Genomic DNA, 23922 nt, shown 5'->3' with positions numbered 1-23922 from the left:
CTACTGCAGAGTCCAATCTTATCAATTTATGATGTTATTACTGAAATGTCAACAGTAGGGAGAGGAGCTTGAACACACTTTGAAACCTTAACATAAAAAGTCAACACGACAGAGATGAAATATTAATATTTTATACAGATCTGACAGATCCTAAATCTGCTGATTTATTTTTGTCTTTTCTATGCATGGAGTCTCAGTATTGTATCAAACTTCACAGAAAATAATGATAAATGCTTCCATATTTTTAAAAAATCTTTTTACTACTAATGTAACAAAACTTCCACAGAGACAAGGCAAGAGCCAGAGGATAGAATGAAAAATTGTATAGTAAAAGCATATTCATGTCATAAACGCATTACAGATATAACGTTTGAGTGTCCATATATTAAATGGCCCAGGTTGTATATACAGTGACAGTGGTGATGAGCTTCTATAAAAACATTTCAATAGCTCCATAATATTTTCAGTATCACTGAGAACACAATGAAAGAAGACTTACCGTGTCTTCTGAAATTGGCACAAATCCTGATGAAGCTCCACGTGCTGCTGCTGCCCCAAAACTCTGAACTGGCAAAGGTGCTGATGGTTCACACGATGAAGAACTGGCTTCCGACAGGGAAAGGGGCATATCAGCATCCATGCTGCAACAGTCTGATGATGAGCCTTGTGTAACTTCATCACAACTGCTGGGCAGCTCAAGGTAACTGTCATGTTCTGGTTCTGGTTCCCACTCACATCCCTCATATACAACCAAAAGTGAACTGCAACATAAATTACAGGAAAAAAACCATTTCACTACTTCCACTGTGCAAGAATATTTGAGACGTCATGTCACCTGAGCATTATTTAGTGATATATGAAAAATGTATTGAAGGTTATGAGAGGAAGGCACAAAAGCACATTTAATAACTGAAAAAGTGGATTCCATTTCATAAAAGATACTCAAGTCTTACTCTGTAATTACATTATTTACTTCAGTTAAATCATTTTCATGTCTGAGATGACCCATCATTCTTTGGTGGTGTCAATTTCACTGTACATTAATCCACTGATTGTGATTATACCCTAGCTACTGCTAGAATTCTGATAAAGTCTTTGGCCGTGGGGATGAACTACTTCCAGGATACATATTTATTTATTCATTTATGTTCTGTTCCATACATTCAGGTATATGGAACATATCAAATCATACAAAGTTCAAATACATGGTCCAGTCATATTAATGTGACCACTGCCTATGTGCAATAACCACCCACAGACAGCAATAACGGAGGAAGGTACATAATGCATGTCTGGGGGACATGGAAAACAGTACAGTCACTGTTATAACGCTAAAATGGAGCAATTTACTTGACATCCAAAAGGGCATGATCATTGGCTTTCGGACCACAGGTGGAAGCATTTTCAAAATGCCTAAGTTTGTAAACCCTTTGCATGCCGCCATGATTAAAGCATACTATGGATGGAAAAATGGCACTGTCCAAAACTGGCACTCATGCAACTGTGGTGCTCCATGGGCCATAGATTACAAGGGTGAACGGCGGCTGCGGAGATGTGTGCAGACGAATAGACGTGCAACTGTTGAGCAACTGACTGCCCAAATGAGCCCCCGGGGGCAACTAACACTGTCTAATCACTAATTGTTCAGTGAAAGTTTCTGTACTTGGGCCTCCACAGCAGACAACTGGTTCATGCACCCATGCTGACTGCTGTTCATCAGCATCATAGGCTGGAATTTGCACACCAATACCACAACTGGAAATCCACTGAGTAGTAACAGGTGACCTTTTCAGATGAATCATGTTTTATGCTCCATCGGACAAATTGCTGCAGCATGAAACATCTGAAAGCAAACACCCTGCAACAATCGATGGAAGGGTGTAGGCCAGAGGGCATTCCCTAGGTGATCTTGTCATTCTGAAAGGCACAACGAATCACCACAACTATGCATCCATCCTTGAGGACCATGCCAACCCCTACACACTGTTTGTTTTTCCTCGGCACGATGGCATCCACCAGTAGGCAACGCAATGTGTCACACAGCTCATAGTGCATGTGCATGGTTCGAAGAGCACCAGGATGACTTTACCGTACTCCCCTGACCACCAAACTCCCCAGCTATAAACTAAATTGAGAATCTGTGGGACCACTTCGACTGAGCTGTTTGCACCACCGATCCTCAACCAAGGAAACTAGTGCTGCTGGCCTAGCAATGGTGCCGGCTTAGCTCTACATCCCTGCTTGTATCATCCAGAACTTCACTGACAGTCTTCCTTCATGTTTCTCAGTGGTCTGCATTGTAAAAGGTGGTTATTCAGGCTTCTGAGAGGTAGCCATATTAAAGTGACTGGGCAGTTTGTAACTTGCATCACAGTAAAAGATAAAATGTACGTAAAATATCAATCACAGAATATATACTGAATTAATGCGAAACTGTGTTCCACTGAGGAAGGGTGAGTGATATACAGGGTGAGTCACCTAACATTACCGCTGGATGTATTTCGTAAACCACATCAAATACTGACGAATCGATTCCACAGACCGAACGTGAGGAGAGGGGCTAGTGTAATTGGTTAATACACACCATAAAAAAATGCACGGAAGTATGTTTTTTTACACAAACCTACGTTTTTTAAAATGGAACCCCGTTAGTTTTGTCAGCACATCTGAACATATAAACAAATACGCAATCAGTGCCGTTTGTTGCATTGTAAAATGTTAATTACATCCGGAGATATTGTAACCTAAAGTTGACGCTTGAGTACCACTCCTCCGCTGTTCGATCGTGTGTATCGAAGAGCACCGAATTACGTAGGGATCCAAAGGGAACGGTGATGGATCTTAGGTACAGAAGAGACTGGAACAGCACATTACGTCCACATGCTAACACCTTTTTATTGGTCTTTTTCACTGACGCACATGAACATTACCATGAGGGGTGAGGTACACGTACACACGTGGTTTCCGTTTTCAATTACGAAGTGGAATAGAGTGTGTCCCGGCATGTCAGGCCAATAGATGTTCAATGTGGTGGCCATCATTTGCTGCACACAATTGCAATCTCTGGCGTAATGAATGTCGTACACGCCGCAGTACATTTGGTGTAACGTCGCCGCAGGCTGCCACAATACATTGTTTCATATCCTCTGGGGTTGTAGGCACATCACGGTACACATTCTCCTTTAACGTACCCCACAGAAAGAAGTCCAGAGGTGTAAGATCAGGAGAACGGGCTGTCCAATTTATGCGTCCTCCACGTCCTATGAAACGCCCGTCGAACATCCTGTCAAGGGTCAGACTGGTGTTAATTGCGGAAGGTGCAGGTGCACCATCATGCTGATACCACATATGTCGACGCGTTTCCAGTGGGACATTTTCGAGCAACGTTGGAAGATCATTCTGTAGAAACGCGATGTATGTTGCAGCTGTTTGTTACAACACGCAACTGAACGTCAGAGGTTTCAAGCGTCAACTTTAGGTTACAATATCTCCGGATGTAATTAACATTTTACAATGCAACAAACGGCACTGATTACGTATTTGTTTATATGTTCAGATGTGCTAACAAATCTAACGTGGTTCCATTTAAAAAAAACATAGTTTTGTGTTAAAAAACATACTTCCGTGCATTTTTGTATGGTTTGTATTAAACAATTACACTAGCCCCTCTCCTCACGTTCGGTCTGTGGAATCAGTTCGTCAGTATTTGATGTGGTTCACGAAATATATCCAGCGGTAATGTTAGGTGACTCACCCTGTATATACAAGAAGCAAAGTTATGCTAAATATTACATTAAACAACAATAAATACACTAACAAACACAAAAAACAAATTTCACATGTCTATGATAGTGCCCAAAATAACATAAGAATGGTAATATTTCAAACTTATCATATATTTATATAATAGAGGGAAACATTCCACGTGGGAAAAATATATCTAAAAACAAAGGCAGAGCCACGTGTGAAAGCACCCACGTGATTTACCAACTGACATGCCTACACTGTGAAGCCTTCTATGTGGGAATGACCAGCAACAAACTGTCCATTTGCATGAACGGACACAGGCAGACAGTGTTTGTTGGTAATGAGGATCACCCTGTGGCTAAACATGCCTTGGTGCACGGCCAGCACATCTTGGCGCAGTGTTACACCGTCCGGGTTATCTGGATACTTCCCACTGACACCAGCCTATCAGAACTCTGGAGATGGGAACTTGCTCTTCAATATATTCTCTCTTCCCGTTACCCACCAGGCCTCAACCTCCGCTAAATTCTAGTTGCCGCCACTTGTACCTCACCTGCCATTCAACAACATCATTGCCTCTGTACTTCCGCCTCGACTGACATCTCTGCCCAACCTCTTTGCATTTACATATGTCTGCCTGTGTGTGTGTGTGTGTGTGTGTGTGTGTGTGTGTGTGTGTGCTGTCCTTTTTTCCCCCTAAGGTAAGTCTTTCCGCTCCCGGGATTGGAATGACTCCTTACCCTCTCCCTTAAAACCCACATCCTTTCGTCGTTCCCTCTCCTTCCCTCTTTCCTGATGAAGCAACCTTGGGTTGCAAAAGCTTGAAATTTGTGTGTGTTTGTGTGTTTATTGTCTCTATAAACATACCAACACTTTCATTTGGTAAGTTACAGCATCTTTGTTTAGATATATTTATCATATATTTAAGATGACGAAAATATGAGAAATATGAAGCAGACATTGTAGGTTCCACTGTTCTCTAACGGTGAAAAACAATCCAGCGTAAAACAGAATTTCTGACACAAAATTAATTAAAACAAGTTCCAAATGAGTTTTAGGGTTAGCAGTGACAAAAGAGATAAAAAATATTATACAGATATTGCAGTTTACTAATTATTTAGTGTAGCGGCAGCCACTGAGCCGAGAGGATGCACAGCAGAAGCACTTGTGTGCTAAACTGTAAATTAATTTACTCTTTGTTTCTTGTTCATGTGCTTCTGCAAAGAAGTGAACTGTATGTGTGTATTTTACTGTGTAGACTAGTGGTTAGAAAATTAATTGTAGTTTTTATTTTTTGCGTAAGTCTTGTGAATACCCTTGTGTAGGGTGGCTTCCTATTGTAGATTTTCCGTGCAGATAAATTTATTTCTGTTTAATAGGTTGCGGTCTCAGATTTCAGTGAGAAATCTGTACATCAACTTTTAGTTTTTCTTTATTCTCCTTTGGTATATTTTCAAACTAAGTAGAGCCATATGAGACCTTATATCTATTTTATACACAGTACGATATGGCTAGGGACTGTGCTTGTTGCGAGCGGACACAAGGAGAGTTGGCTGCTGTCCATAAACAGCTGGAAGCTGCGTTAGCTACTGTCGACAAGATTCTAGCTAATGCTCGAAGTTGTGACGTCACGGCACCAGCGAGGAGACCTGCAACACCTTTGGTGCCTCTGGAATCCCCTGGTGGCCTAGACATCACTTCGGCTTCCGATACGCAACATCTGACCGGTCCGTCCTCACTCCAGAGTGGGTGGCAGACAGTGGTGGGTTCATGTGTCATTGGGTGGAAGGTGAAAGAGGGAGCAGGCCATGCAGCTGGCTCCTTACATCATAGCAACAGGTACAAGATGCTTCCCAGTGTTGATCATAACTCTCAACCAGCACGGGATGCCTCTCCAGTTGGGCCAGCGGTCGATTTTCCTGCCCAGTCTGGACAAGTACAGAGGGCGGGTATGCTAGTCATTGGGAGCTCCAATGTTAGGCGGGTGATGGAGCCCCTCAAGGATACAGCAGGGAAGGTGAGAAAGAATTCCAGTGTGAATTCGGTATGTTCGGCGGGAGATCTCATCTGTGATGTGGAGGAACCCTGCCGGTGACTATCGAGTGCACTGGCTGCAAGTGCCTGCATGTAGTGGCACATGTCTGCATGAATGACACCTGCTGCTTGGGTTCTGAGGCCATGGTCGGCTCCTTTCGGCAGCTGGCTGATTTGGTGAAGGCAGCTAGCAACGCATGCGGGGTGCACGTTAAGCTGTCTATTTGTAGCATCGTACCCAGGGTTGATCGCGGTCCTCTGGTTTGGAGCAGAGTGGAAGGTCTAAACCAGATGCTCAGACGGCTCTGCAACGGTATCAGATGCGAATTTCTTGACCTCCCCTATTGGGTGCAGAATTGTACGGTTCCCCTTAATAGGTCAGGCATGCATTACACGCAGGAAGTGGCTAAAGGTGCCATAATTAGTACTGCTTATTGAAGGTTATAATGCACAGATAGTACTGGGAACAGAAAGCTGGTTAAAGCCAAATGTCAATGAAAACGAAATCCAAAGTTCAGACTGGAATATTTATCGTAAGGATAGGTTAGTCGTCAATGGTGGTGGTGTGTTTATGGCAGTACAAAATTCGATAAAATCTAGTGAGGTTATCACGGATTCTGAATGTGAATTAATCTGGGTGAAACTGAGTATCAAAGAACGGTAAAAATGGTGATCGGTGGCTTTTATAGACCACCTGGGTCACGACCTGTAGTTGTAGAGCATTTCAGACAGAGCTTGTAGAATATTGTTAGTAATTTTCCTGATCATGCCATTATAATAGGGCGTTACTCCAACTTGCCAGGTATAGATTGGGAGCATTATGCCATCAAAACTTGTGCCAGAGACAGTGGATTGTGTGGCATTGTTCTGGATGTTTTGTCTGAAAATTACCTTGAGCAGATAGAGAAGCAACTAGTGAGGGTAACATCTTAGACCTCCTGGCAACAAACAGACCTGAACTTATCGAATCAGTTAACATAGAGGAAGGTATCAGTGATCATAAGGCTGTGACAGCATCTATGACGACGGATCATACAAGGAATGTTAAGAAAGGTAGGAAGATATATTTGCTCAGCAAGCATGACAGGATACAAATTTCAGAACATCTCAGCAGTCAGCATCAAATATTCTGTGATGAGGACGAAGATGTGGAGAACAAATGGAAAAAATTCAAATGCATTGTTCAATATGCCCTAGACAAGTATGTTCCGAGTAAGGTTTTAAGGGATGGGAAAGATCCACCATGGTTTAATAGCCGTGCCAGAAAAGTCTACATAAACAAAGAGCATTTAATCTCAGATTCAAGAGAAGTAAAAACCTAGAGAGGAGAGCAATGAGAGAAACGTTCAATGATTTCGAAAGTAAGACGTTGTTAACCGACCTGAGTAAAAACCCCAAGAGATTTTGGTCATATGTAAAATCAGTAAGTGGCTCAAAATAATCTACTCATTCTCTCAGTGATCATACCGGCACAGAAATCGAAGATACAGAGAGAAGGCTGAAATACTGAATTCAGTCTTCTGAAGTTGTTTCGCTGCAGAAGATCGTAACACTATCCCTCCTTTCAATCGTCATGTGAATGTCGAAATGGCAGATATTGAGATAACCAATTGCAGAATTGAAAAGCAGCTACAATCGCTTAGTAGTGTAAAGGCTTCAGGACCAGATGGGATACCTATAACATTCTAAGATTATGCGAAAGAACTTGCTCCCCTTCTAGCAGTAATTTATCATAGATCGCTTAAGCAACCAAAGGTACCCAATGAGTGGAGAAAAGCGCAGGTCATTCCCATTTTTAAGAAAGGCCTTAGGACAGATCCACACATTTATAGACCTATATCGTTGGCAGCAATCTGTTGTAGAATTATGGAACGTTTTACGCTAAAGAATTATGACGTTCTTGGAAAATGAACAGCTCCTCTATAAAAATCAACATGGATTCCACAAACAGAGATCCTGCAAAACTCAACTCACTCTGTTCCTTTAGGAGATCCACAGTGCAATGGACAACAGCACTCAGGCTGATGCTGTGTGCCTTGATTTCAGTAAGGCATTTGACACCATACTGCATTGCCGTTTAATGAAAAAAATACGAGCTTACGGAATATCGGAGCAGACCTGCAACTGGATTCAAGACTTTCTTGCAGATAGAACTCAACATGTTGCTCTTATCAGAACTAAAATGAAAATGTAAAGGTAATATCTGGAGTACCACAGGGAAGTGTGATAGGACTGTTGCTGTTCACAATATATATAAATGATCTAGTAGAAAGCATTGGATGCTCTTTAAGGTCATTTGCAGATGATGCAGTTCTTTATACCAAAGTAGCAATGCAGAATATAGTAAGAAATTGCAGAATGACCTGCAGATAATTGATGAATGGTGCAGACTCTGGCAGTTGACCCCGAATATAAATAAATGTGACATATTGCGCATACATAGGAAAAGAACTCCACTACTGTACAGCTACACTATTGATGACAAACAGCTGGAGACAGCATCTACTGTAAAATATCTAGGCATAACTATCCCGAGCAGCCTTAAGTGGAATAACCATATAAAACAGATAGTGGGAAAGTAGACACCAGACTCAGATTCATAGGAAGAATCTTAAGGAAATGTAACTCATCTACGAAAGAAGTGGCTTATAAGGCGCTTGTTCACCTGATTCTTGAGTACTGTTCATCTATCTGGGATCCCTATCAGGTAGGGCTGATAGAGGAGATAGAGAAGATCCAATAAAGAGTGGCGTGTTTCGTCACGGGATCGTTTATCTGGCGAGAGAGCATTACAGAGATGCTGAACAAACTCCACTGGCAGACATTACAAGAGAGACGTTGTGCATCACGGAGAGATTTACTACTGAAATTCCAGGACAGAACTTTTCAGGAGTAGTCAAACAACATATTCCCACATACATCTCGTGTATTGACCACGAGGAGAAAATTAGAGACATTAGAGCCAATACAGGGGCTTACTGACAATCATTCTTCCCACACACTATTCGTGAGTGGAACAGGGTTGGAGAGATCAGATAGTGGTACCCTCCGCCACACACCATTAGGTGACTTGTGGAGTATGAGGTAGATGTAGAAGTGGTGCATTACAGTCATTTAATATAATGTAATTGGATAGATCAAAAAATCTACTCTCCAAGTGGCAGCAGGAGGAAACACACATAAAAGAAGTTTTATTTATGCAAGCTTTCGGAGCCAGTGGCGCCTACTTCCGGCAGAAAGGTTTAAGAGGAGGAAGAGCATTTAAAGGAAAGGACAAAAGGAAAAGGGGTAGATTTTCGAAAAGTCCCCCTGAACTGTGGGTCAGGGGGGACTTACCAGATGGGATAAGAATGATACACTTTCCTTTCCTTTCCTTTCCTTTCCTCTCATTATGACCCTCAGTTCTGGTGACTTTTCCAAAATCTACCCTTTTCCTAAACCTCTCCTATCCTTTTCCTTCAACACTCTTCCTTCCCCTTCAACCTTTCTGTCGGAAGAAGGAGCCACTGGCCCCAAAAGCTTACATAATTACAACCTTCTTTTATGTATGTGTTATCCTGCCTTCACTTGGCAAGTAGATTTTTTTTTTATCTATCCAGTTACATTATATTTTCAAAAATTGATTTTTTCAGTCATGTTTAAATTAGATATCCTGATAAAGTCAATCAAAACCAGTTCCAGAACAATTATATTTAGCAGTGATATTAATTTTGTCTTAGAAATTCATCAATTGTGGAAATGATTTCTCGATTAGGTACTCTTTGAGAACTTTTTTGAATCTGGGCAATTGTTTATGAAGAAATACAATCCACACTGCGAGTGCATTAAACAGCTTAATGTTGAACTATTAAACTCCTTTTTGAAGCAGATTAAGACTTTTTAATTCAATGTGTTGACTATTTTTGTTCTTGTGTTGTAGCAATGATATCTGCTGTTGTCTTTGTATAGAGAAAAGTTGTTACAGATAGAATAAGGACAAAATTATGAAAAGGATAAACTGCTACTCACCATATAGAGAAATTGTTGAGTCGCAGACAGGCACAACAAAAAGACTACAAAACATGAAAGAAAGAAAGAAGAAGAGAGGATCACCATCTTTCAAAAATGATATTCGAAAGAGTGCATATGGTGGACATCACTCATTATAATGGCTGTTTTTTGAATGAATGAAAGTAGCCAAAGGAGGAAGTCTTAATGGTATAAGAACCAGTAGTGCAAATGTTGCTGAGCTAAGCCTTTTACAAATATGAATAATGTGGGTTGACCAGTTACTATTAGTGTCTACACAAGCACCCAGGAATTTTGTATCCTCAACTTTCTATACTGATTGATCTCTACATTTTATTTTAATTTCTTCAGTGTCTTTTGTGATGTATGGAATCTCATATAATGAGTTCTATCTGCATAGAGTGAGAGACCATTTGTAGAAAACCAGTTTAAGGTTACAATGAAAACTGTTTGCAGTTTGTTCAAAATTGTTATCTGACAACTCATAGATCAGAATAGTAGAATCATCTCCAAAATGATAAATTTACTTTTAGTATGGGTCAAAGTGGGAGCATTAATGAAAATAAGAAATAGCAGTGGACCTAAAACAGAGCCTTGTAACGCACCACAACCTAAGGTGTTCCACTAACATGAACCATATTTTCCAGATGAACTGTTCAGCTTTACTATCTGCTTTTGATCCTTTAGATGTGACAGAAGCCATGAACTGACAGCAATATTTAAATTATAATACTCTGCCATTTTAAAAAGCATGTGATGGTTTATACCAGGGGAGGCCAAGACTTCAGCTTGTGAGTAGCACTCAGTCTCGTTGCCCACTTGCCCCACCGCTACAATATTCTGTCTGAGCATGAAGATAAAGAGAGAGAAACTGTGAGCATGCCACATTTTAATGGCAATGCAGTTGCACTGCACACAACTTGGTTTTATATTTTAAATTTCTGAACAACATAGATCACAAATTTAACAAATTTTCAGTGTTATTTATTTTTGGCTTGCTGAATCATGGCTTATTTAGCTTCATAATCTACAAGAGGTCTTTCACACACATATGTTGACTGAAATATTGTAGCACTTCTACAACCACATTATGGAGACGTAGAAATTGTACCTGAGTAAAGCAATATAGATAACCTGGACAGCTTTAACATGAGAGGATTTATCTTTAAAATGGGAATTACATTACAGATCGATCAGTTCCATCTGCATATGCACAGCAACACTTTCTACCGAAATGGTAAATGGTCTTGAAAGCAGAAGTTAGATTAACTGCATCCTCAAAATGTTTAGGAAACTGTCCTTGTAATTCTTTCAAAGCCACAATGAATTCTTCAAAACTTACATTTTCTTTCACGCCATTGAGTTTAGAGAACTGGACTGTGTTTATCACAATGTGTTCCACAATGTGATTTTCTTTTTAAATGCATCCCCATCAAATAAGAAAGAAGTTGCTTCTCACCTTGCAATGTCTTACTGTGAGCAGAATGCAGTCAATTCCACTTTAAATGCGAGGTCTACAATTCACTACGGATGTTCTAATTTTTCGTCCTGCAGTGTTTTTTCCTTTGTAAATTCAACAATAGCAGTATTTAAATAAAAAAAAAATGTTCCAGGCAAACCCTCTGACTTAATCAATGCACTTTATAGTTGTTATATCCTAGCCAGTAATGCCAACCGAGCCCGCTGCCAAAAAGGTTGGCAGCATCAAAGTCCGGACGCCGTCCGCATAAGCAGCGCCAGCGATACAGGAAATCGCCGCAAGTCTGCGCGTGCCACCGCTGGCTTCTGGCTTCTTAAGCGCTGGAGTCGCGAGCGCTAGGACAGTTCTGGATTCGCCGCTCAGTTGTATACTCGCCACCGAATTGTGTACCTGCTAGTCAGTTGTGTGTTCATCGCAGCAGAGTTGCTGTTTGTCGTCAGCCGACGCTGACCTAGCCGCTCCGACTCGAACTAGACAGATTTCTGTAGACCATGTTCACCACTGTGTTCTGTATCGTCGTTAATAAAGATAAGTACCGACTTTCATTTAATCCGAGTGTTTGGGTTTTCATCTTTCTGTTCACTGTTCCAGCGGACCGGTCGGCCCGCTATTAAAAGTGTGGCGGTGACTTCGTAGGCCGTTTCTACAGCGAAGTGTTGTCGCTACGAAGGCCGTCACAAAAATAGTAATATATTAAGCCTCCATACTCTTCTTTCTTCAACGGAAGGAAAACAGTGCTGACACTATGATTCTGCTGAACTGAAGTGAGTCATGTCAACTGAAAAATACCACACCATGATACTAAATGAAATGTCATGCTGTAGCAGGTCTTCCAAGAATGGCTGAGCAAAGCTGAGACAGGCTGAACCTTGGATACCTACTGCAGACTTTTTTTTCTGGTGAATTCCAAAACTAGATAGTTAAAAGAGAATATTGCTTGTTCAGTACAAAGACCAGAATGAAAATTCAAAATGACTTTTACTGAGGGTAGTGTGGAAGCTTGGATGATTGGCAATCAATCAGTGGATGAATTTTCAAGAATTTTTGAAAAGATAGTTAAAAAGTAGGTTGGGTGACAGTCTGTGACATTTCTTTTATCGCCTTTCTTAAGAAGGGATGTCTCTACAGCCCATTTTAGTCCATTGGGAACAAATCCTTCTTACGGAGATGTATTGAATATGTTGCATATAACTGGTCTTACACATTTATAACAACATTTCAGTATCTTATTAGAAATATTGTTCACACCAACAGAATTTTTATTTTTTATTGACTTAATTATTCTTTCATCTCATTCACTGCAATAGGAGGTTGCTACTAGCTTTCGGTAGAAGAACCACTGCTTTGTCCACACGGAGTCTTTACAGTTCCCTGTTTTTCAGCATTTCCCATTATATCACATTCCAAATGCCTTTTATTTTGTTTCCTGCAGTTAGCCATGATTTATTGTCAGTTCCTATATGACTTTTTAATTATTTTGAGAAAGGTAGTTCAAAAAGATACATGGATTCATTTAAAAACATATACATATCATCTGTTTCGTGGTAAACTGGACTCCAGTGCCTCTCTTGCAGGCTGTAGCTGAAATTTTTAGAGGTCTCATCATTTATTGTCCTAAAATATTTTCAAGAACATACAGAACTTAAATGAAATGAAAGCCATGCTCTGTGTAGTGTTTTCAGTGCAATAAAGCATTTTATGGCACTCACATTGGAGTATACACCTGCTGCATTCATTATTATACTGTTTAGCCCATAAATTGCTTGGTTGATTTCAGATCTGTCATACCAATAGGGAACAGCATGTACTATGAATTTGGTATTACTACATATTGAAAACAGTTTTTCTCCAATAACTTTGACATTGTCATACGCTCCATTATATTTCCAATTTAAAGATATTGCAGAGAGGTTTACAGCATCCTTGCGTATTTGGATAGATGAGATTGAAATTTGTGTCAGGAGAAATAGAATGGGAATGCACCAGACTACAAAAGTATATTAAAAGCATAGGTAGCCCTGATAAGATGTTCAACAGCAAAAGAGAGACAGAAATCTATGAAGTGTATTTCGTATTACTGACAACACAAATAACACACAAATTCACTCTTATCAACTGTTGTGGCCAACAAATCTTCCTGGTTACCTTCATGTCTTTTCACCTCCTTCCTTTACACTCCATAATCTTTGCAACTGCTGTCTACTTATATAAGGGGCATTCAAAAAGAAACAAGCCGAGTCTGGAATGTGCAAACCGGTGCCAGGAGAGTAATATCATGGCGTGTGTAACGAGGTGCGGTTCTGACCAGAGCGTCGAAGTTCACAGCCCATTGCTAGAGGGCACGCGTGCACCTAGCAGCAGCATGCATCAATCGTCCAACACTGCCAGTTGCAGACTATGCTGACGTTATTCTTTGACTAAGATGGCCCCCTTCTGATTCAATTCCTGCAGCACGGGACGACAGTAAATGCCCAGCGTTACTCGCAAACCTTGTCCACCCTTTGCCAAGCGATCAAATCAAAACGACTAGGTAATTTCACCCATGGGGTCATTCTGCTCCACGAAAATGCAAAGCCTCATACAGCCAACACAGTTGCAGCACTCTTGCAGAAATTCAAATGGGAGGTTCTCAGCCACCCTCCATACAGTCCGGACATCTCTCCCTGTGATTATGCCATTTTTGGTCCCCTTAAAAAGGCTCTGAGGGGCAAACAATTCACCTCAGATGACAACGTCCAGCTGCACATGCGGAACTGGTTAACATCGCAGCCCCGGGAATTTTATGAGACAGCTATTCACCATCTTGTGTCAAAGTGGGACAAGTGTCTCAACACCCAGGGTCAATACTTCTAACATACAGGTACTGGTTTCTGTAATTATGCCTCCAGCTCATTTCTTTTTGAATGCTCCTTATATAACAAGGGGAAAAAGCCTTGCACTTAGCACATCTTTGCCAAATGAATGTAACTAGTAAACAATAAGTAATAAAAATATATTCCTTGTGCAGTTTGTATGTACAAGGAGAAAATAACCAACAGTACAACTGAATTTTTCAATTTTCCTTGAGTTGTGATTTCATTCTGGTATTCCCTTTTCTTTATAGGTGCAGCTGATTTGATCCATCGCTTTTACAAATATCTCCATTTCTAACAAATAATAGAATGGAGTGATGACCTTAATTTATTAGATCATCAAAACTGCGTGTGAAGTTGCTATATTGTAGATAGATCTGAATTTTCCACACTTGTTGAATATAATTTAAGTCTGACAAAATTGTCAATATGAGTCAACTGGGTTAGGCCTACACAAAATGGAATTTGTCACGATTCTGTGTTTGTCAATCAAATGATTTAAAATTCATTCTTCATCAAAGCAAAAGAACACATCTAAAACTTTCCTGGTGTATAAATGGTTCTCTGAAACTCTGTGCAAACTGTCAAATGTCAGTAACTTCTGCCACAAAAAAAGTTAGTGACATCCGGCATTTCACCCAAAATTTCATGAAACAAAAAGCACATACTATAGAAACTAGCAACACATATTCTATAAATGTATGTATTATTGAGTCCTACATATTTAAGGTGAATTTAACAAATTTGCTTCCTGCACTGAGTACAAACTTCAACATCATTTCAAATTTACACACGGTTTTATGTGTCTTAAATATTAGGTTTTTCTTCTCAAGCTTAGACGTTAGACTAAAAAAACCTGACAAAAATTGCACTAACAAATCTACATACTTAGTCTGTAATCTACTGAAGTGCATGGCAGAGGGTAGCATGGTACCACATGTTAGGGTTTTCTTTCCTGTTCTAGCAGCATATAGAGTGCAGGATAAACAACACCTTTCATGCCTCTTTGAGCACTGTAATTGTGTAGCCTAATCTTATCTTCACAGACTCTATGGGAGTGATATGAAGGAGTCTGAAGCACATTTCTAGATTCTTTAGAGAATACTGGTTCTTGAAACTCAGTAAGGTGGCTTTTGTGGTGTAACTGGCTTCCATCTTCAAGCTTCTGCCAACTCCAGTTTTTCAGAATTTCCATGACATCTGTGGTAAACTGTTTTGCCCTTCTCTGAATACTGCCCTCTCCCCCTCTTATAATTACTATGTATAATTTTTTGTCATTTAAATATTAACTTCTGCATGCAGTCTTGTATTTTGTACACCAATTCAAAGCAAAACATAAATCAATCACTTTAAATACTTATAGAAATATTTATACTGCATTAAAGCAGCAATATTTTATGAAGTCAGTAAATGTAAAAATATTTACCTTTCTTCATAGTTAATTTTCTACAAAAGTACTCAGTTATACTGCTTACCATGAGTAGAAACGGAAGCTGGTTTGTTGCTCAATGGCTCGCCTTAATTCTGCAAGCCTTGTCAATACCCTGCGTATCACGCCAACTCGCAAATGGAACCCATTATGGAAGAAGCGATATAGGGCACCTTTGAAGCCTTCTTCATCAAGCTCACGCCCCCAGTATTTGTCACGTTTAATATACTGATCTGCATCAGCCTGGTAAACCTAAAAACAATTAATGAGGCAATATGTTATGATGATTGAAATTAGCTAATCTCAGTTAAATTGCTCTGAGGATAAATTTTACAAGATTAGTACTTTCAATTTTTCTTCTTGTCTTTTCTGTAGCGGTAAAAAATTTAAATGGAAGGGTTGCTAATAACTGGATGCTGGAGAGAAACACAAAAAAGAGTGTTGGATTCAAGAGGGCACTTGGCATCTGATAGCCAAAAGAAAGATGTTAAAGCAACAGTGTGGAAAAGCTGAAGATCAAGAAGACTTCAAATAGCTAGATGAAAATATGCTGAACTAGACAATCAAGTCAAAAGCAGTTGTAGAGCTGACAAAAAAGAATGGTTCAAACAGAACGATAGAGAGGCACAAAATGCCCTCTCTTGAAATAACACCAGGACATTATAGCGTACTCTCAAGAACATACTGGAGCCCACAGTTCTTCAAATGGCCCCATAAATGATAAAAATGGCAATATTCTACTTATAGAAGATGAACAGGCTGCCCAACAAGTACTTGAAAGAAACCTTAAACCACTCCAATCCATCTAATACTTGGAACTTCAAAAATTAGCCAAAAATGTAAGAGCTGATGGTAAAAACATATGATATAGCAAAAGCAGAGGTATGTGCAGCAGTCACAACACCTAAAAATAATAGAGCTGATGGTATGGATGAAATTTCAGTTGAAAATCTGAAATATGGAAGTGTGGGTTTTACTCAGCACATTACTAAACTGTGCAATACCTGCTGACATACAAGGCATGTTGCAGATGTCTGGAGGAAACGTAACTGAATGTACAAATTGGAGAGGTGTCACATTTCTCTTGGTGCCAGGCAAAATCTTTTGCCTCATTCTTCTAAAAAGGATATAAACAGCAGCAGAATTGTCAACTACGAGAAGAATGGGCTGGCTCTCAAACTAGGAGATCACGCACCAAGCAAATATTTATTCTACAAAATGTAAAAGAACAGTTTACAGTATTCAATTGCTCACTGAACCTAAACTTCACTGATTTAAGAAAGCATTGGACAATATACCCCAATAATCAGTGTGGAACATTGTAAGCCTTCATGGAATTCCTGATCATCTCACTGATGTTTTCAGAAGCCTGTACGTAGATTACAGTTGCTGTATATGAACAGAAGATGGAAACACCACTTTATTTAGTATTCTGACAGGCATACAATTTGTCACCATTTCTTTTCATTTTAGTGATAGATTTCATAATGAGAAGAGCTGTGGGCAACTCCAACAAGGAAATATGTTTGAATGAGCAATCTAAGCTCATAGATCCAGATTTTGCTGATGACATTATTCTTCGAGCAGAAACACCACAAATTTGCAACTAAAGTCAACCAAGCTGGATGAAATGGCCAGCTCTCTGGGGTTAAAAGTAAATATTGATAAAATGTAGACAATGTTCATTTAAAATGGAAATTTATCTACTCAAATTATACAAGAGGTACCACAAGATATCGACCAATTTTCATATCTCGACAGCCTTATCTGTAATAACAGAGAGTTAGATGCAGACAACACCAGCAGAATGGGAAATGTTCTGCAGTCTTCCAATGAATGTGATCCATATGATAATTAGACTACGTAAGTATGTCCACAAAGCTTCTGCCATACTCCTCTATCAACTTACCAATGGCCATATAGGCATGTGAAATATGGAAAACAGCAGCAAAAAATCAGCACACAAGCTCTATGCTTTCAAGACAAATTTTGAAGGACAGCTATAACGACCATGTTTGAAATGACAAAATGCTGAGAAGTGATCTACACAGTCTCTGTAAAATCGTTGCTGAAAGAAGACTGCAGCTTCCGGTATATGTTATATACATGAGAGATGTAAGAAACTTCAAATCAGCACTTTTGTGGAAACCAATGGATGGGTACAGAAGAGGAGAAAGACCTCGTAACACCTGGAAACAAACTTTTGCAAAGGGAGTTCAATGCAAGGGGAAGAAGTTGAAAACCTGGCAGCTGATCGAATTTGCTGGAGGAAACCTGTTATCCAATATGCTACCTGGCACTGTAGGAACTAAGTATAAGTAAGTACTTTCAATATGGAGACCTACACTGATTTGGCCATACATCAAACCCACAAGAAGGCGTAAGAAAGGACAAAATAAATTTTACTGTGTCACTGGTGTTGCAGTGAGAGACTGTTCAGGTATAGAATTAAATACACTCCTGGAAACTGAAATAAGAACACCGTGAATTCATTGTCCCAGGAAGGGGAAACTTTATTGACACATTCCTGGGTCAGATACATCACATGATCACACTGACAGAACCACAGGCACATAGACACAGGCAACAGAGCATGCACAATGTCGGCACTAGTACAGTGTATATCCACCTTTCGCAGCAATGCAGGCTGCTATTCTCCCATGGAGACGATCGTAGAGATGCTGGATGTAGTCCTGTGGAACGGCTTGCCATGCCATTTCCACCTGGCGCCTCAGTTGGACCAGCGTTCGTGCTGGACGTGCAGACCGCGTGAGACGACGCTTCATCCAGTCCCAAACATGCTCAATGGGGGACAGATCCGGAGATCTTGCTGGCCAGGGTAGTTGACTTACACCTTCTAGAGCACGTTGGGTGGCACGGGATACATGCGGACGTGCATTGTCCTGTTGGAACAGCAAGTTCCCTTGCCGGTCTAGGAATGGTAGAACGATGGGTTCGATGACGGTTTGGATGTACCGTGCACTATTCAGTGTCCCCTCGACGATCACCAGTGGTGTACAGCCAGTGTAGGAGATCGCTCCCCACACCATGATGCCGGGTGTTGGCCCTGTGTGCCTCGGTCGTATGCAGTCCTGATTGTGGCGCTCACCTGCACGGCGCCAAACACGCATACGACCATCATTGGCACAAAGGCAGAAGCGACTCTCATCGCTGAAGACGACACGTCTCCATTCGTCCCTCCATTCACGCCTGTCGCGACACCACTGGAGGCGGGCTGCACGATGTTGGGGCGTGAGCGGAAGACGGCCTAACGGTGTGCGGGACCGTAGCCCAGCTTCATGGAGACGGTTGCGAATGGTCCTCGCCGATAACCCAGGAGCAACAGTGTCCCTAATTTGCTGGGAAGTGGCGGTGCGGTTCCCTACGGCACTGCGTAGGATCATACGGTCTTGGCGTGCATCCGTGCGTCGCTGCGGTCCGGTCCCAGGTCGACGGGCACGTGCACCTTCCGCCGACCACTGGCAACAACATCGATGTACTGTGGAGACCTCACGCCCCACGTGTTGAGCAATTCGGCGGTACGTCCACCCGGCTTCCTGCATGCCCACTATACGCCCTCGCTCAAAGTCCGTCAACTGCACATACGGTTCACGTCCACGGTGTCGCGGCATGCTACCAGTGTTGCAATGGAGCTCCGTATGCCACGGCAAACTGGCTGACACTGACGGCGGCGGTGCACAAATGCTGCGCAGCTAGCGCCATTCAACGGCCAACACCGCGGTTCCTGGTGTGTCCGCTGTGCCGTGCGTGTGATCATTGCTTATACAGCCCTCTCGCAGTGTCCGGAGCAAGTATGGTGGGTCTGACACACCGGTGTCAATGTGTTCTTTTTTCCATTTCCAGGAGTGTACTATAACACACTACAGCAACATAATGCTAATTTATTATTACGAACAAGAGAAATCATATCTGGACCAGTAATCTGACTGGATTCAGTATTTCCTAGGTTCTTAAAGGGGTGAAGCTGTCAGATGTAGAAGTAGGAGTATCCCAACTGAGTGTTATATAAATGATCTGGGCTGTAACATCCGAAGCTTAATGAGTTTGTGATATATAGGGAAGTTGCAGCACCAGAAAACTATACAGGCTGTATATGTGGCCAAGGAAAAAAAATTCCCCGATTTTTCCCTGATTTACTGGTTAAAAATACATTTTCTCCTGAGTGGAAATACACTTTCTCCATGTTAAGTATACTTTCCACTGGAACTGTAAAGCTTATCAATCCTTTGAATGGTTATGGTTTTATACACTGGTGTAGAATTTTCCAGAAATTTAGAAAACGGAACTCAGGGGGGAAACATGCATTTTGTCAAGATCTTTGATGTGCAGTAACATGTACGCTGCATATTTTCATATTACTAAAGTTGAAATTCAAATTCTACAAAACACCGCATGTTACTTTCAGAAGGACTGAAATCGAGATCACAATGCACTTTTGTAGACCTCACATCACATGATCTCGCCAGCCGACGACAGCGGATATTCAGAGCATAAGACGTGATGTAGTCCGTCAATAGCAACATCACTATTAAGTAGCACAAACACAGAAATAGGAAAAGTTAATGGCTTAAATTAATATACATAGTGTTGTTACAAGAAAAGCAAAGCTTTAACGTATAATATTGGTCTCCAAGATTAATAAACTGCAAGAGAAGCTAACCTTTCACATAAAATGTTGATCTTTTTTTGTGCATGTTACACTTTAAGATAAATCGCATGAATGTGCCAAGAAAATTTTTTAATAACGACATAAATGTCTGATCTTTTGGGCTCTAAATTTTTCTAAATGGCTCATCATCAAAGAGTTGATTTTTAAATAAGAGTCAAACAATCTGTGATTTAAGAAATTCATCGTACATTCTCGCACATAGTTCATCTTGAGTAAAAGGAAATTTACTTTGAAAGTAACTTTCCAAACCACCATTTGCAATATTTTTCCGTGACCTGTTAGAAACAGGTTTGATCTAGCAGTTGCCAGAGAGTGCCAGATAACAGGCATCACAGCGCTTGCGCAGCTATGATGACGAAGGAAGCCGGTACGTTCGTATGTGTAAAACATTAAAAGATTTTACATTACGTGATAAAAGACATAAGACATCAGAGGATACTCCAAGAGTGTCAAAATTTTGTGAAACATACTAAAATGCATAATTTGGCTTAAAGTGCACATTCATATATTGAGATTCCCAATGAAGTATAGGCCTCGACCTGATATTAAGCTTTTCAGTGTGGCTTTCGAGATGTAAATTTGTTTGGAGTACAAGTGCTGTATCATCTCATGTTTGGTTCTTTATGATTGCATAATGCCATACGTGCTAGACAATGAAAACGTGCACTTGAAATGCAGCAAACAGTTGAAACTAGCCAATAGTGTGGAATTAAACACTTCTTTTCCAATAAATTGACTGCCTCAGTGAAAAGATTAATACAAGCCAAATTTCTGTAGTAAACTGACACAAAAAACTTCATTGCTCTGCAAGGTGATTCTACTAATATTACATTTTAGCCTTCCGTAATTATGTGACTGTATTTTAATTAACTTCATAGCTCCCAGCAGTAAACTAAGAGGAAACAGCAAAATCACTGAATGTAAACCTGTGTTATATGGAGACTACCCACCTTGTCACTACAACACAGATTGCTCTGTGCATTAGCCCCAGATTTACAATATTTCTGAACAGGGGCAATACTAGACAGATTTTTCCCAGATCTTCCGGTTGTCTGGGGTTGTATACACCCTGACTATAGCTAATAACAAGACAACTTGCACAGGACTGACACCTCATACACCGACCAGCAATTGGCCCTCAACATTAATGAAGTTAACATATTTAACGTAAATAGGCAAAAAGACCAGTTTGTTTGATTACATAACAGGTAATAACTGGAAACAATAACAAATGGCTCTGAGCACTATGGGACTTAACATCTATGGTCATCAGTCGAAACAATAACAACTGTAAAATATGTAGGAGTTTGGAAAATGGACCAACCTAAAGTGGAATGACTGAACAAACTAAATTTCAGATAAACAGATGCCAGACTCCAATTCATTTTATGAATGCCAAGGAAACAATGTTATGAATCCTAAGGAAATATGCCTTATCTGTACAAGTAGCAGCTCACAAATCACTTGTTTGACTGATTCTTCAGTATTGGTTATCAGACTGAAAGCTTCCCTGTTATGGTTAACAGAGAAGATATAGAAGATCCAAAACAAGGCAGCTTTCATGACTGACTTGTTCAATTAAGTGTGAGTGTGTTCATTAAATTGCAGTGGCAGATACTACAATATAGGTTTACTGTTGAAATCCCACAAGTGTATCTTCCAAGAGGAGTCAGGCAACATGTTACTTCATGCCACAGACATCTCGGGAAATTACCATGATGGAAAAAATCAGAGAAATTCGAGATCATATGGAGTCTCACCAGCAGTCATTCTTCCCACAGAGGAGGAGGAGGAGGAGGAGGAGGAGGAGGAGGAGGAGGAGTGATGGAAATAATTATTGGCATCCAAAGTGTCCTCAACCGCAAACCATAACGAGGCTGTCAAGTTTGAAAGCCTGCCTCCCAGGTAGCCAGGTACCTCCGGGCACAGGTGGGCAAACAGCTGACATACTGGCAGCCAAGAAAATAGCCTACACAGCTGGATGGCACTGTCGAGCCAATGGGCTCATGCATTCCCAGAATGTGTGCAGTAGGTATGCCTGTACTTGTCTATGGACATGCAGGGGCACCCTAGACACCCCCCCCTTCTGCGGGTAGTGTTTTGTGTTGGAACAGGCTGTCGAAGGGTGATTTATGAAGCATAGAGGTATGGAGGTGCTCCTACACTGAAAGGTGTAGAACAAGATGAGCTGTAAACTGGTTTCAACAGGCTTGTTATACAATACTCAGGCAAATTCCACTGTGCCAACTTTGACTGTTTTTCTCATTGAAGCCACTACTATATGAAATTTTCTTTCCTTTTTTTTTATAAAATATTTGTGAACTTTGAAGAAATGAACCTTATCATGAACTAAGAAGATATGAAACTCATAATAGTTAAATCCATAATGCTTGGTGGGAAAGAAGAAATGGAGAGAATGTGCCATAGAATTTAAAATAAAATAATGACAACACCAATATTAAGAAGCTGAGGTTGCTCAGTGGAATTGTGAATACATAAGACAGAAGGCATTTAGTTCAGACATGAAACGTTTGTCTTATTATTAGCTGGTATTACCTGAAATTGTGAAGTATGAGAAAAAGTATCTTGAGAACTAGTTGAAAAACAAATCATTGTTGGAAATTAACAATGCACAGTACAAAGATCATAAAAGCGAAAATAAATGCTCGCTGTACAGACAATAACACAACATTTTGAGGGTGATATTTGTAATATATTGACCCCAGACAATTAGAAAGCATATGACACTGTGGCTGACTTAAGAATACCCAGCTGTTTTCAGCAGTATTATTCAAAGTGACTGAAGAAAGTATATACACACATGGTACACTGGCAATTTTATGGAAGTGATAGTGGAAACTAGGTGTTGGGAACATGTGAACTTTAACTTGTACGTGTACCCAACAGTGTCAAGACACGATATCACTTGTGTGCCATGGACATCACTGGAAACATTACTATTTACTGCTGGTAAAGTATGCATCCAGCCACAATACTTAATGCTGCATAGTTCAAGAAGATCCAGCATGGATGAAGTAACATTACTATTTACTGTGAACAGCCTGGAACATCTGAAAGGCTGGCCCAAAGCCATCAACAAACCACAATGGCCAATACAGAATCCTAATTTAATACAAAAATTATTTTGCATGTATTCTAAAAGACAGTTATATGGTTTCTACATTTCACATGTTATGAAAGCTGTAGACTCATTGATATCCCCCCAACAAATCTAAGAGCAGCAGGCAACACTGTATCCATGAACCTTCAGTGGACAGTAAGAGTGCAGTTTGGCCAAGTATGTTACAACAGCAATAGTGAACCACTAACGAGCAAATGAATTATAGTGCGGGCTCAGTAGGTCATTTATTTTGGCCTCAAAAAGGTCCTCTGCAGGTTGGGGATTGTTCTTTACAACCATCGGTGTTCTACTGTGTAACAGATTGGCTGCAGACTGTCTTAACATGGTCAGTTGATGGTACTCAGTCTTAAGGTTTTTCACATATTCTCAAAATTATGGAATATTACTATCAGATAATGAAGCTGCTCGCAGAGTAAGTAATATCCAAACAGAATTTTACAAGTATCCTGAAGAAAGCATTCAAAGGATGGACAGTCCAGAAAGACAAAGACAAGTGTTAAATAAAAATGGGCTCAATTTCCTTCATAATCTTACAACCTT

The 23922-nt window shown here is 40.4% G+C and overlaps 1 protein-coding gene across 3 annotated transcripts in view; it reads right to left on the bottom strand.

The window, feature by feature from the left end:
* The window catches only part of LOC126252956 (inositol hexakisphosphate kinase 2-like), a 113664-nt gene that overhangs the window by 13497 nt on the left and 76245 nt on the right, over positions 1-23922 (bottom strand). For all 3 annotated transcript variants that reach the window (XM_049953970.1, XM_049953972.1, XM_049953969.1), the window contains exons 6-7: positions 15597-15802; positions 500-761 (exon numbers count right to left, since the gene is read on the bottom strand). In XM_049953970.1, coding sequence (XP_049809927.1) covers positions 500-761; positions 15597-15802 — 468 coding nt within the window. The remainder of the gene's footprint in view (positions 1-499; positions 762-15596; positions 15803-23922) is intronic.

The sequence above is a fragment of the Schistocerca nitens genome, chromosome 4 (assembly GCF_023898315.1).
Source record: "Schistocerca nitens isolate TAMUIC-IGC-003100 chromosome 4, iqSchNite1.1, whole genome shotgun sequence".
NCBI classification, from domain to species: domain Eukaryota; kingdom Metazoa; phylum Arthropoda; class Insecta; order Orthoptera; family Acrididae; genus Schistocerca; species Schistocerca nitens.
Note: the sequence above shows the minus strand (reverse complement) of the source record. Positions and strands in the feature narration are given on the sequence as shown.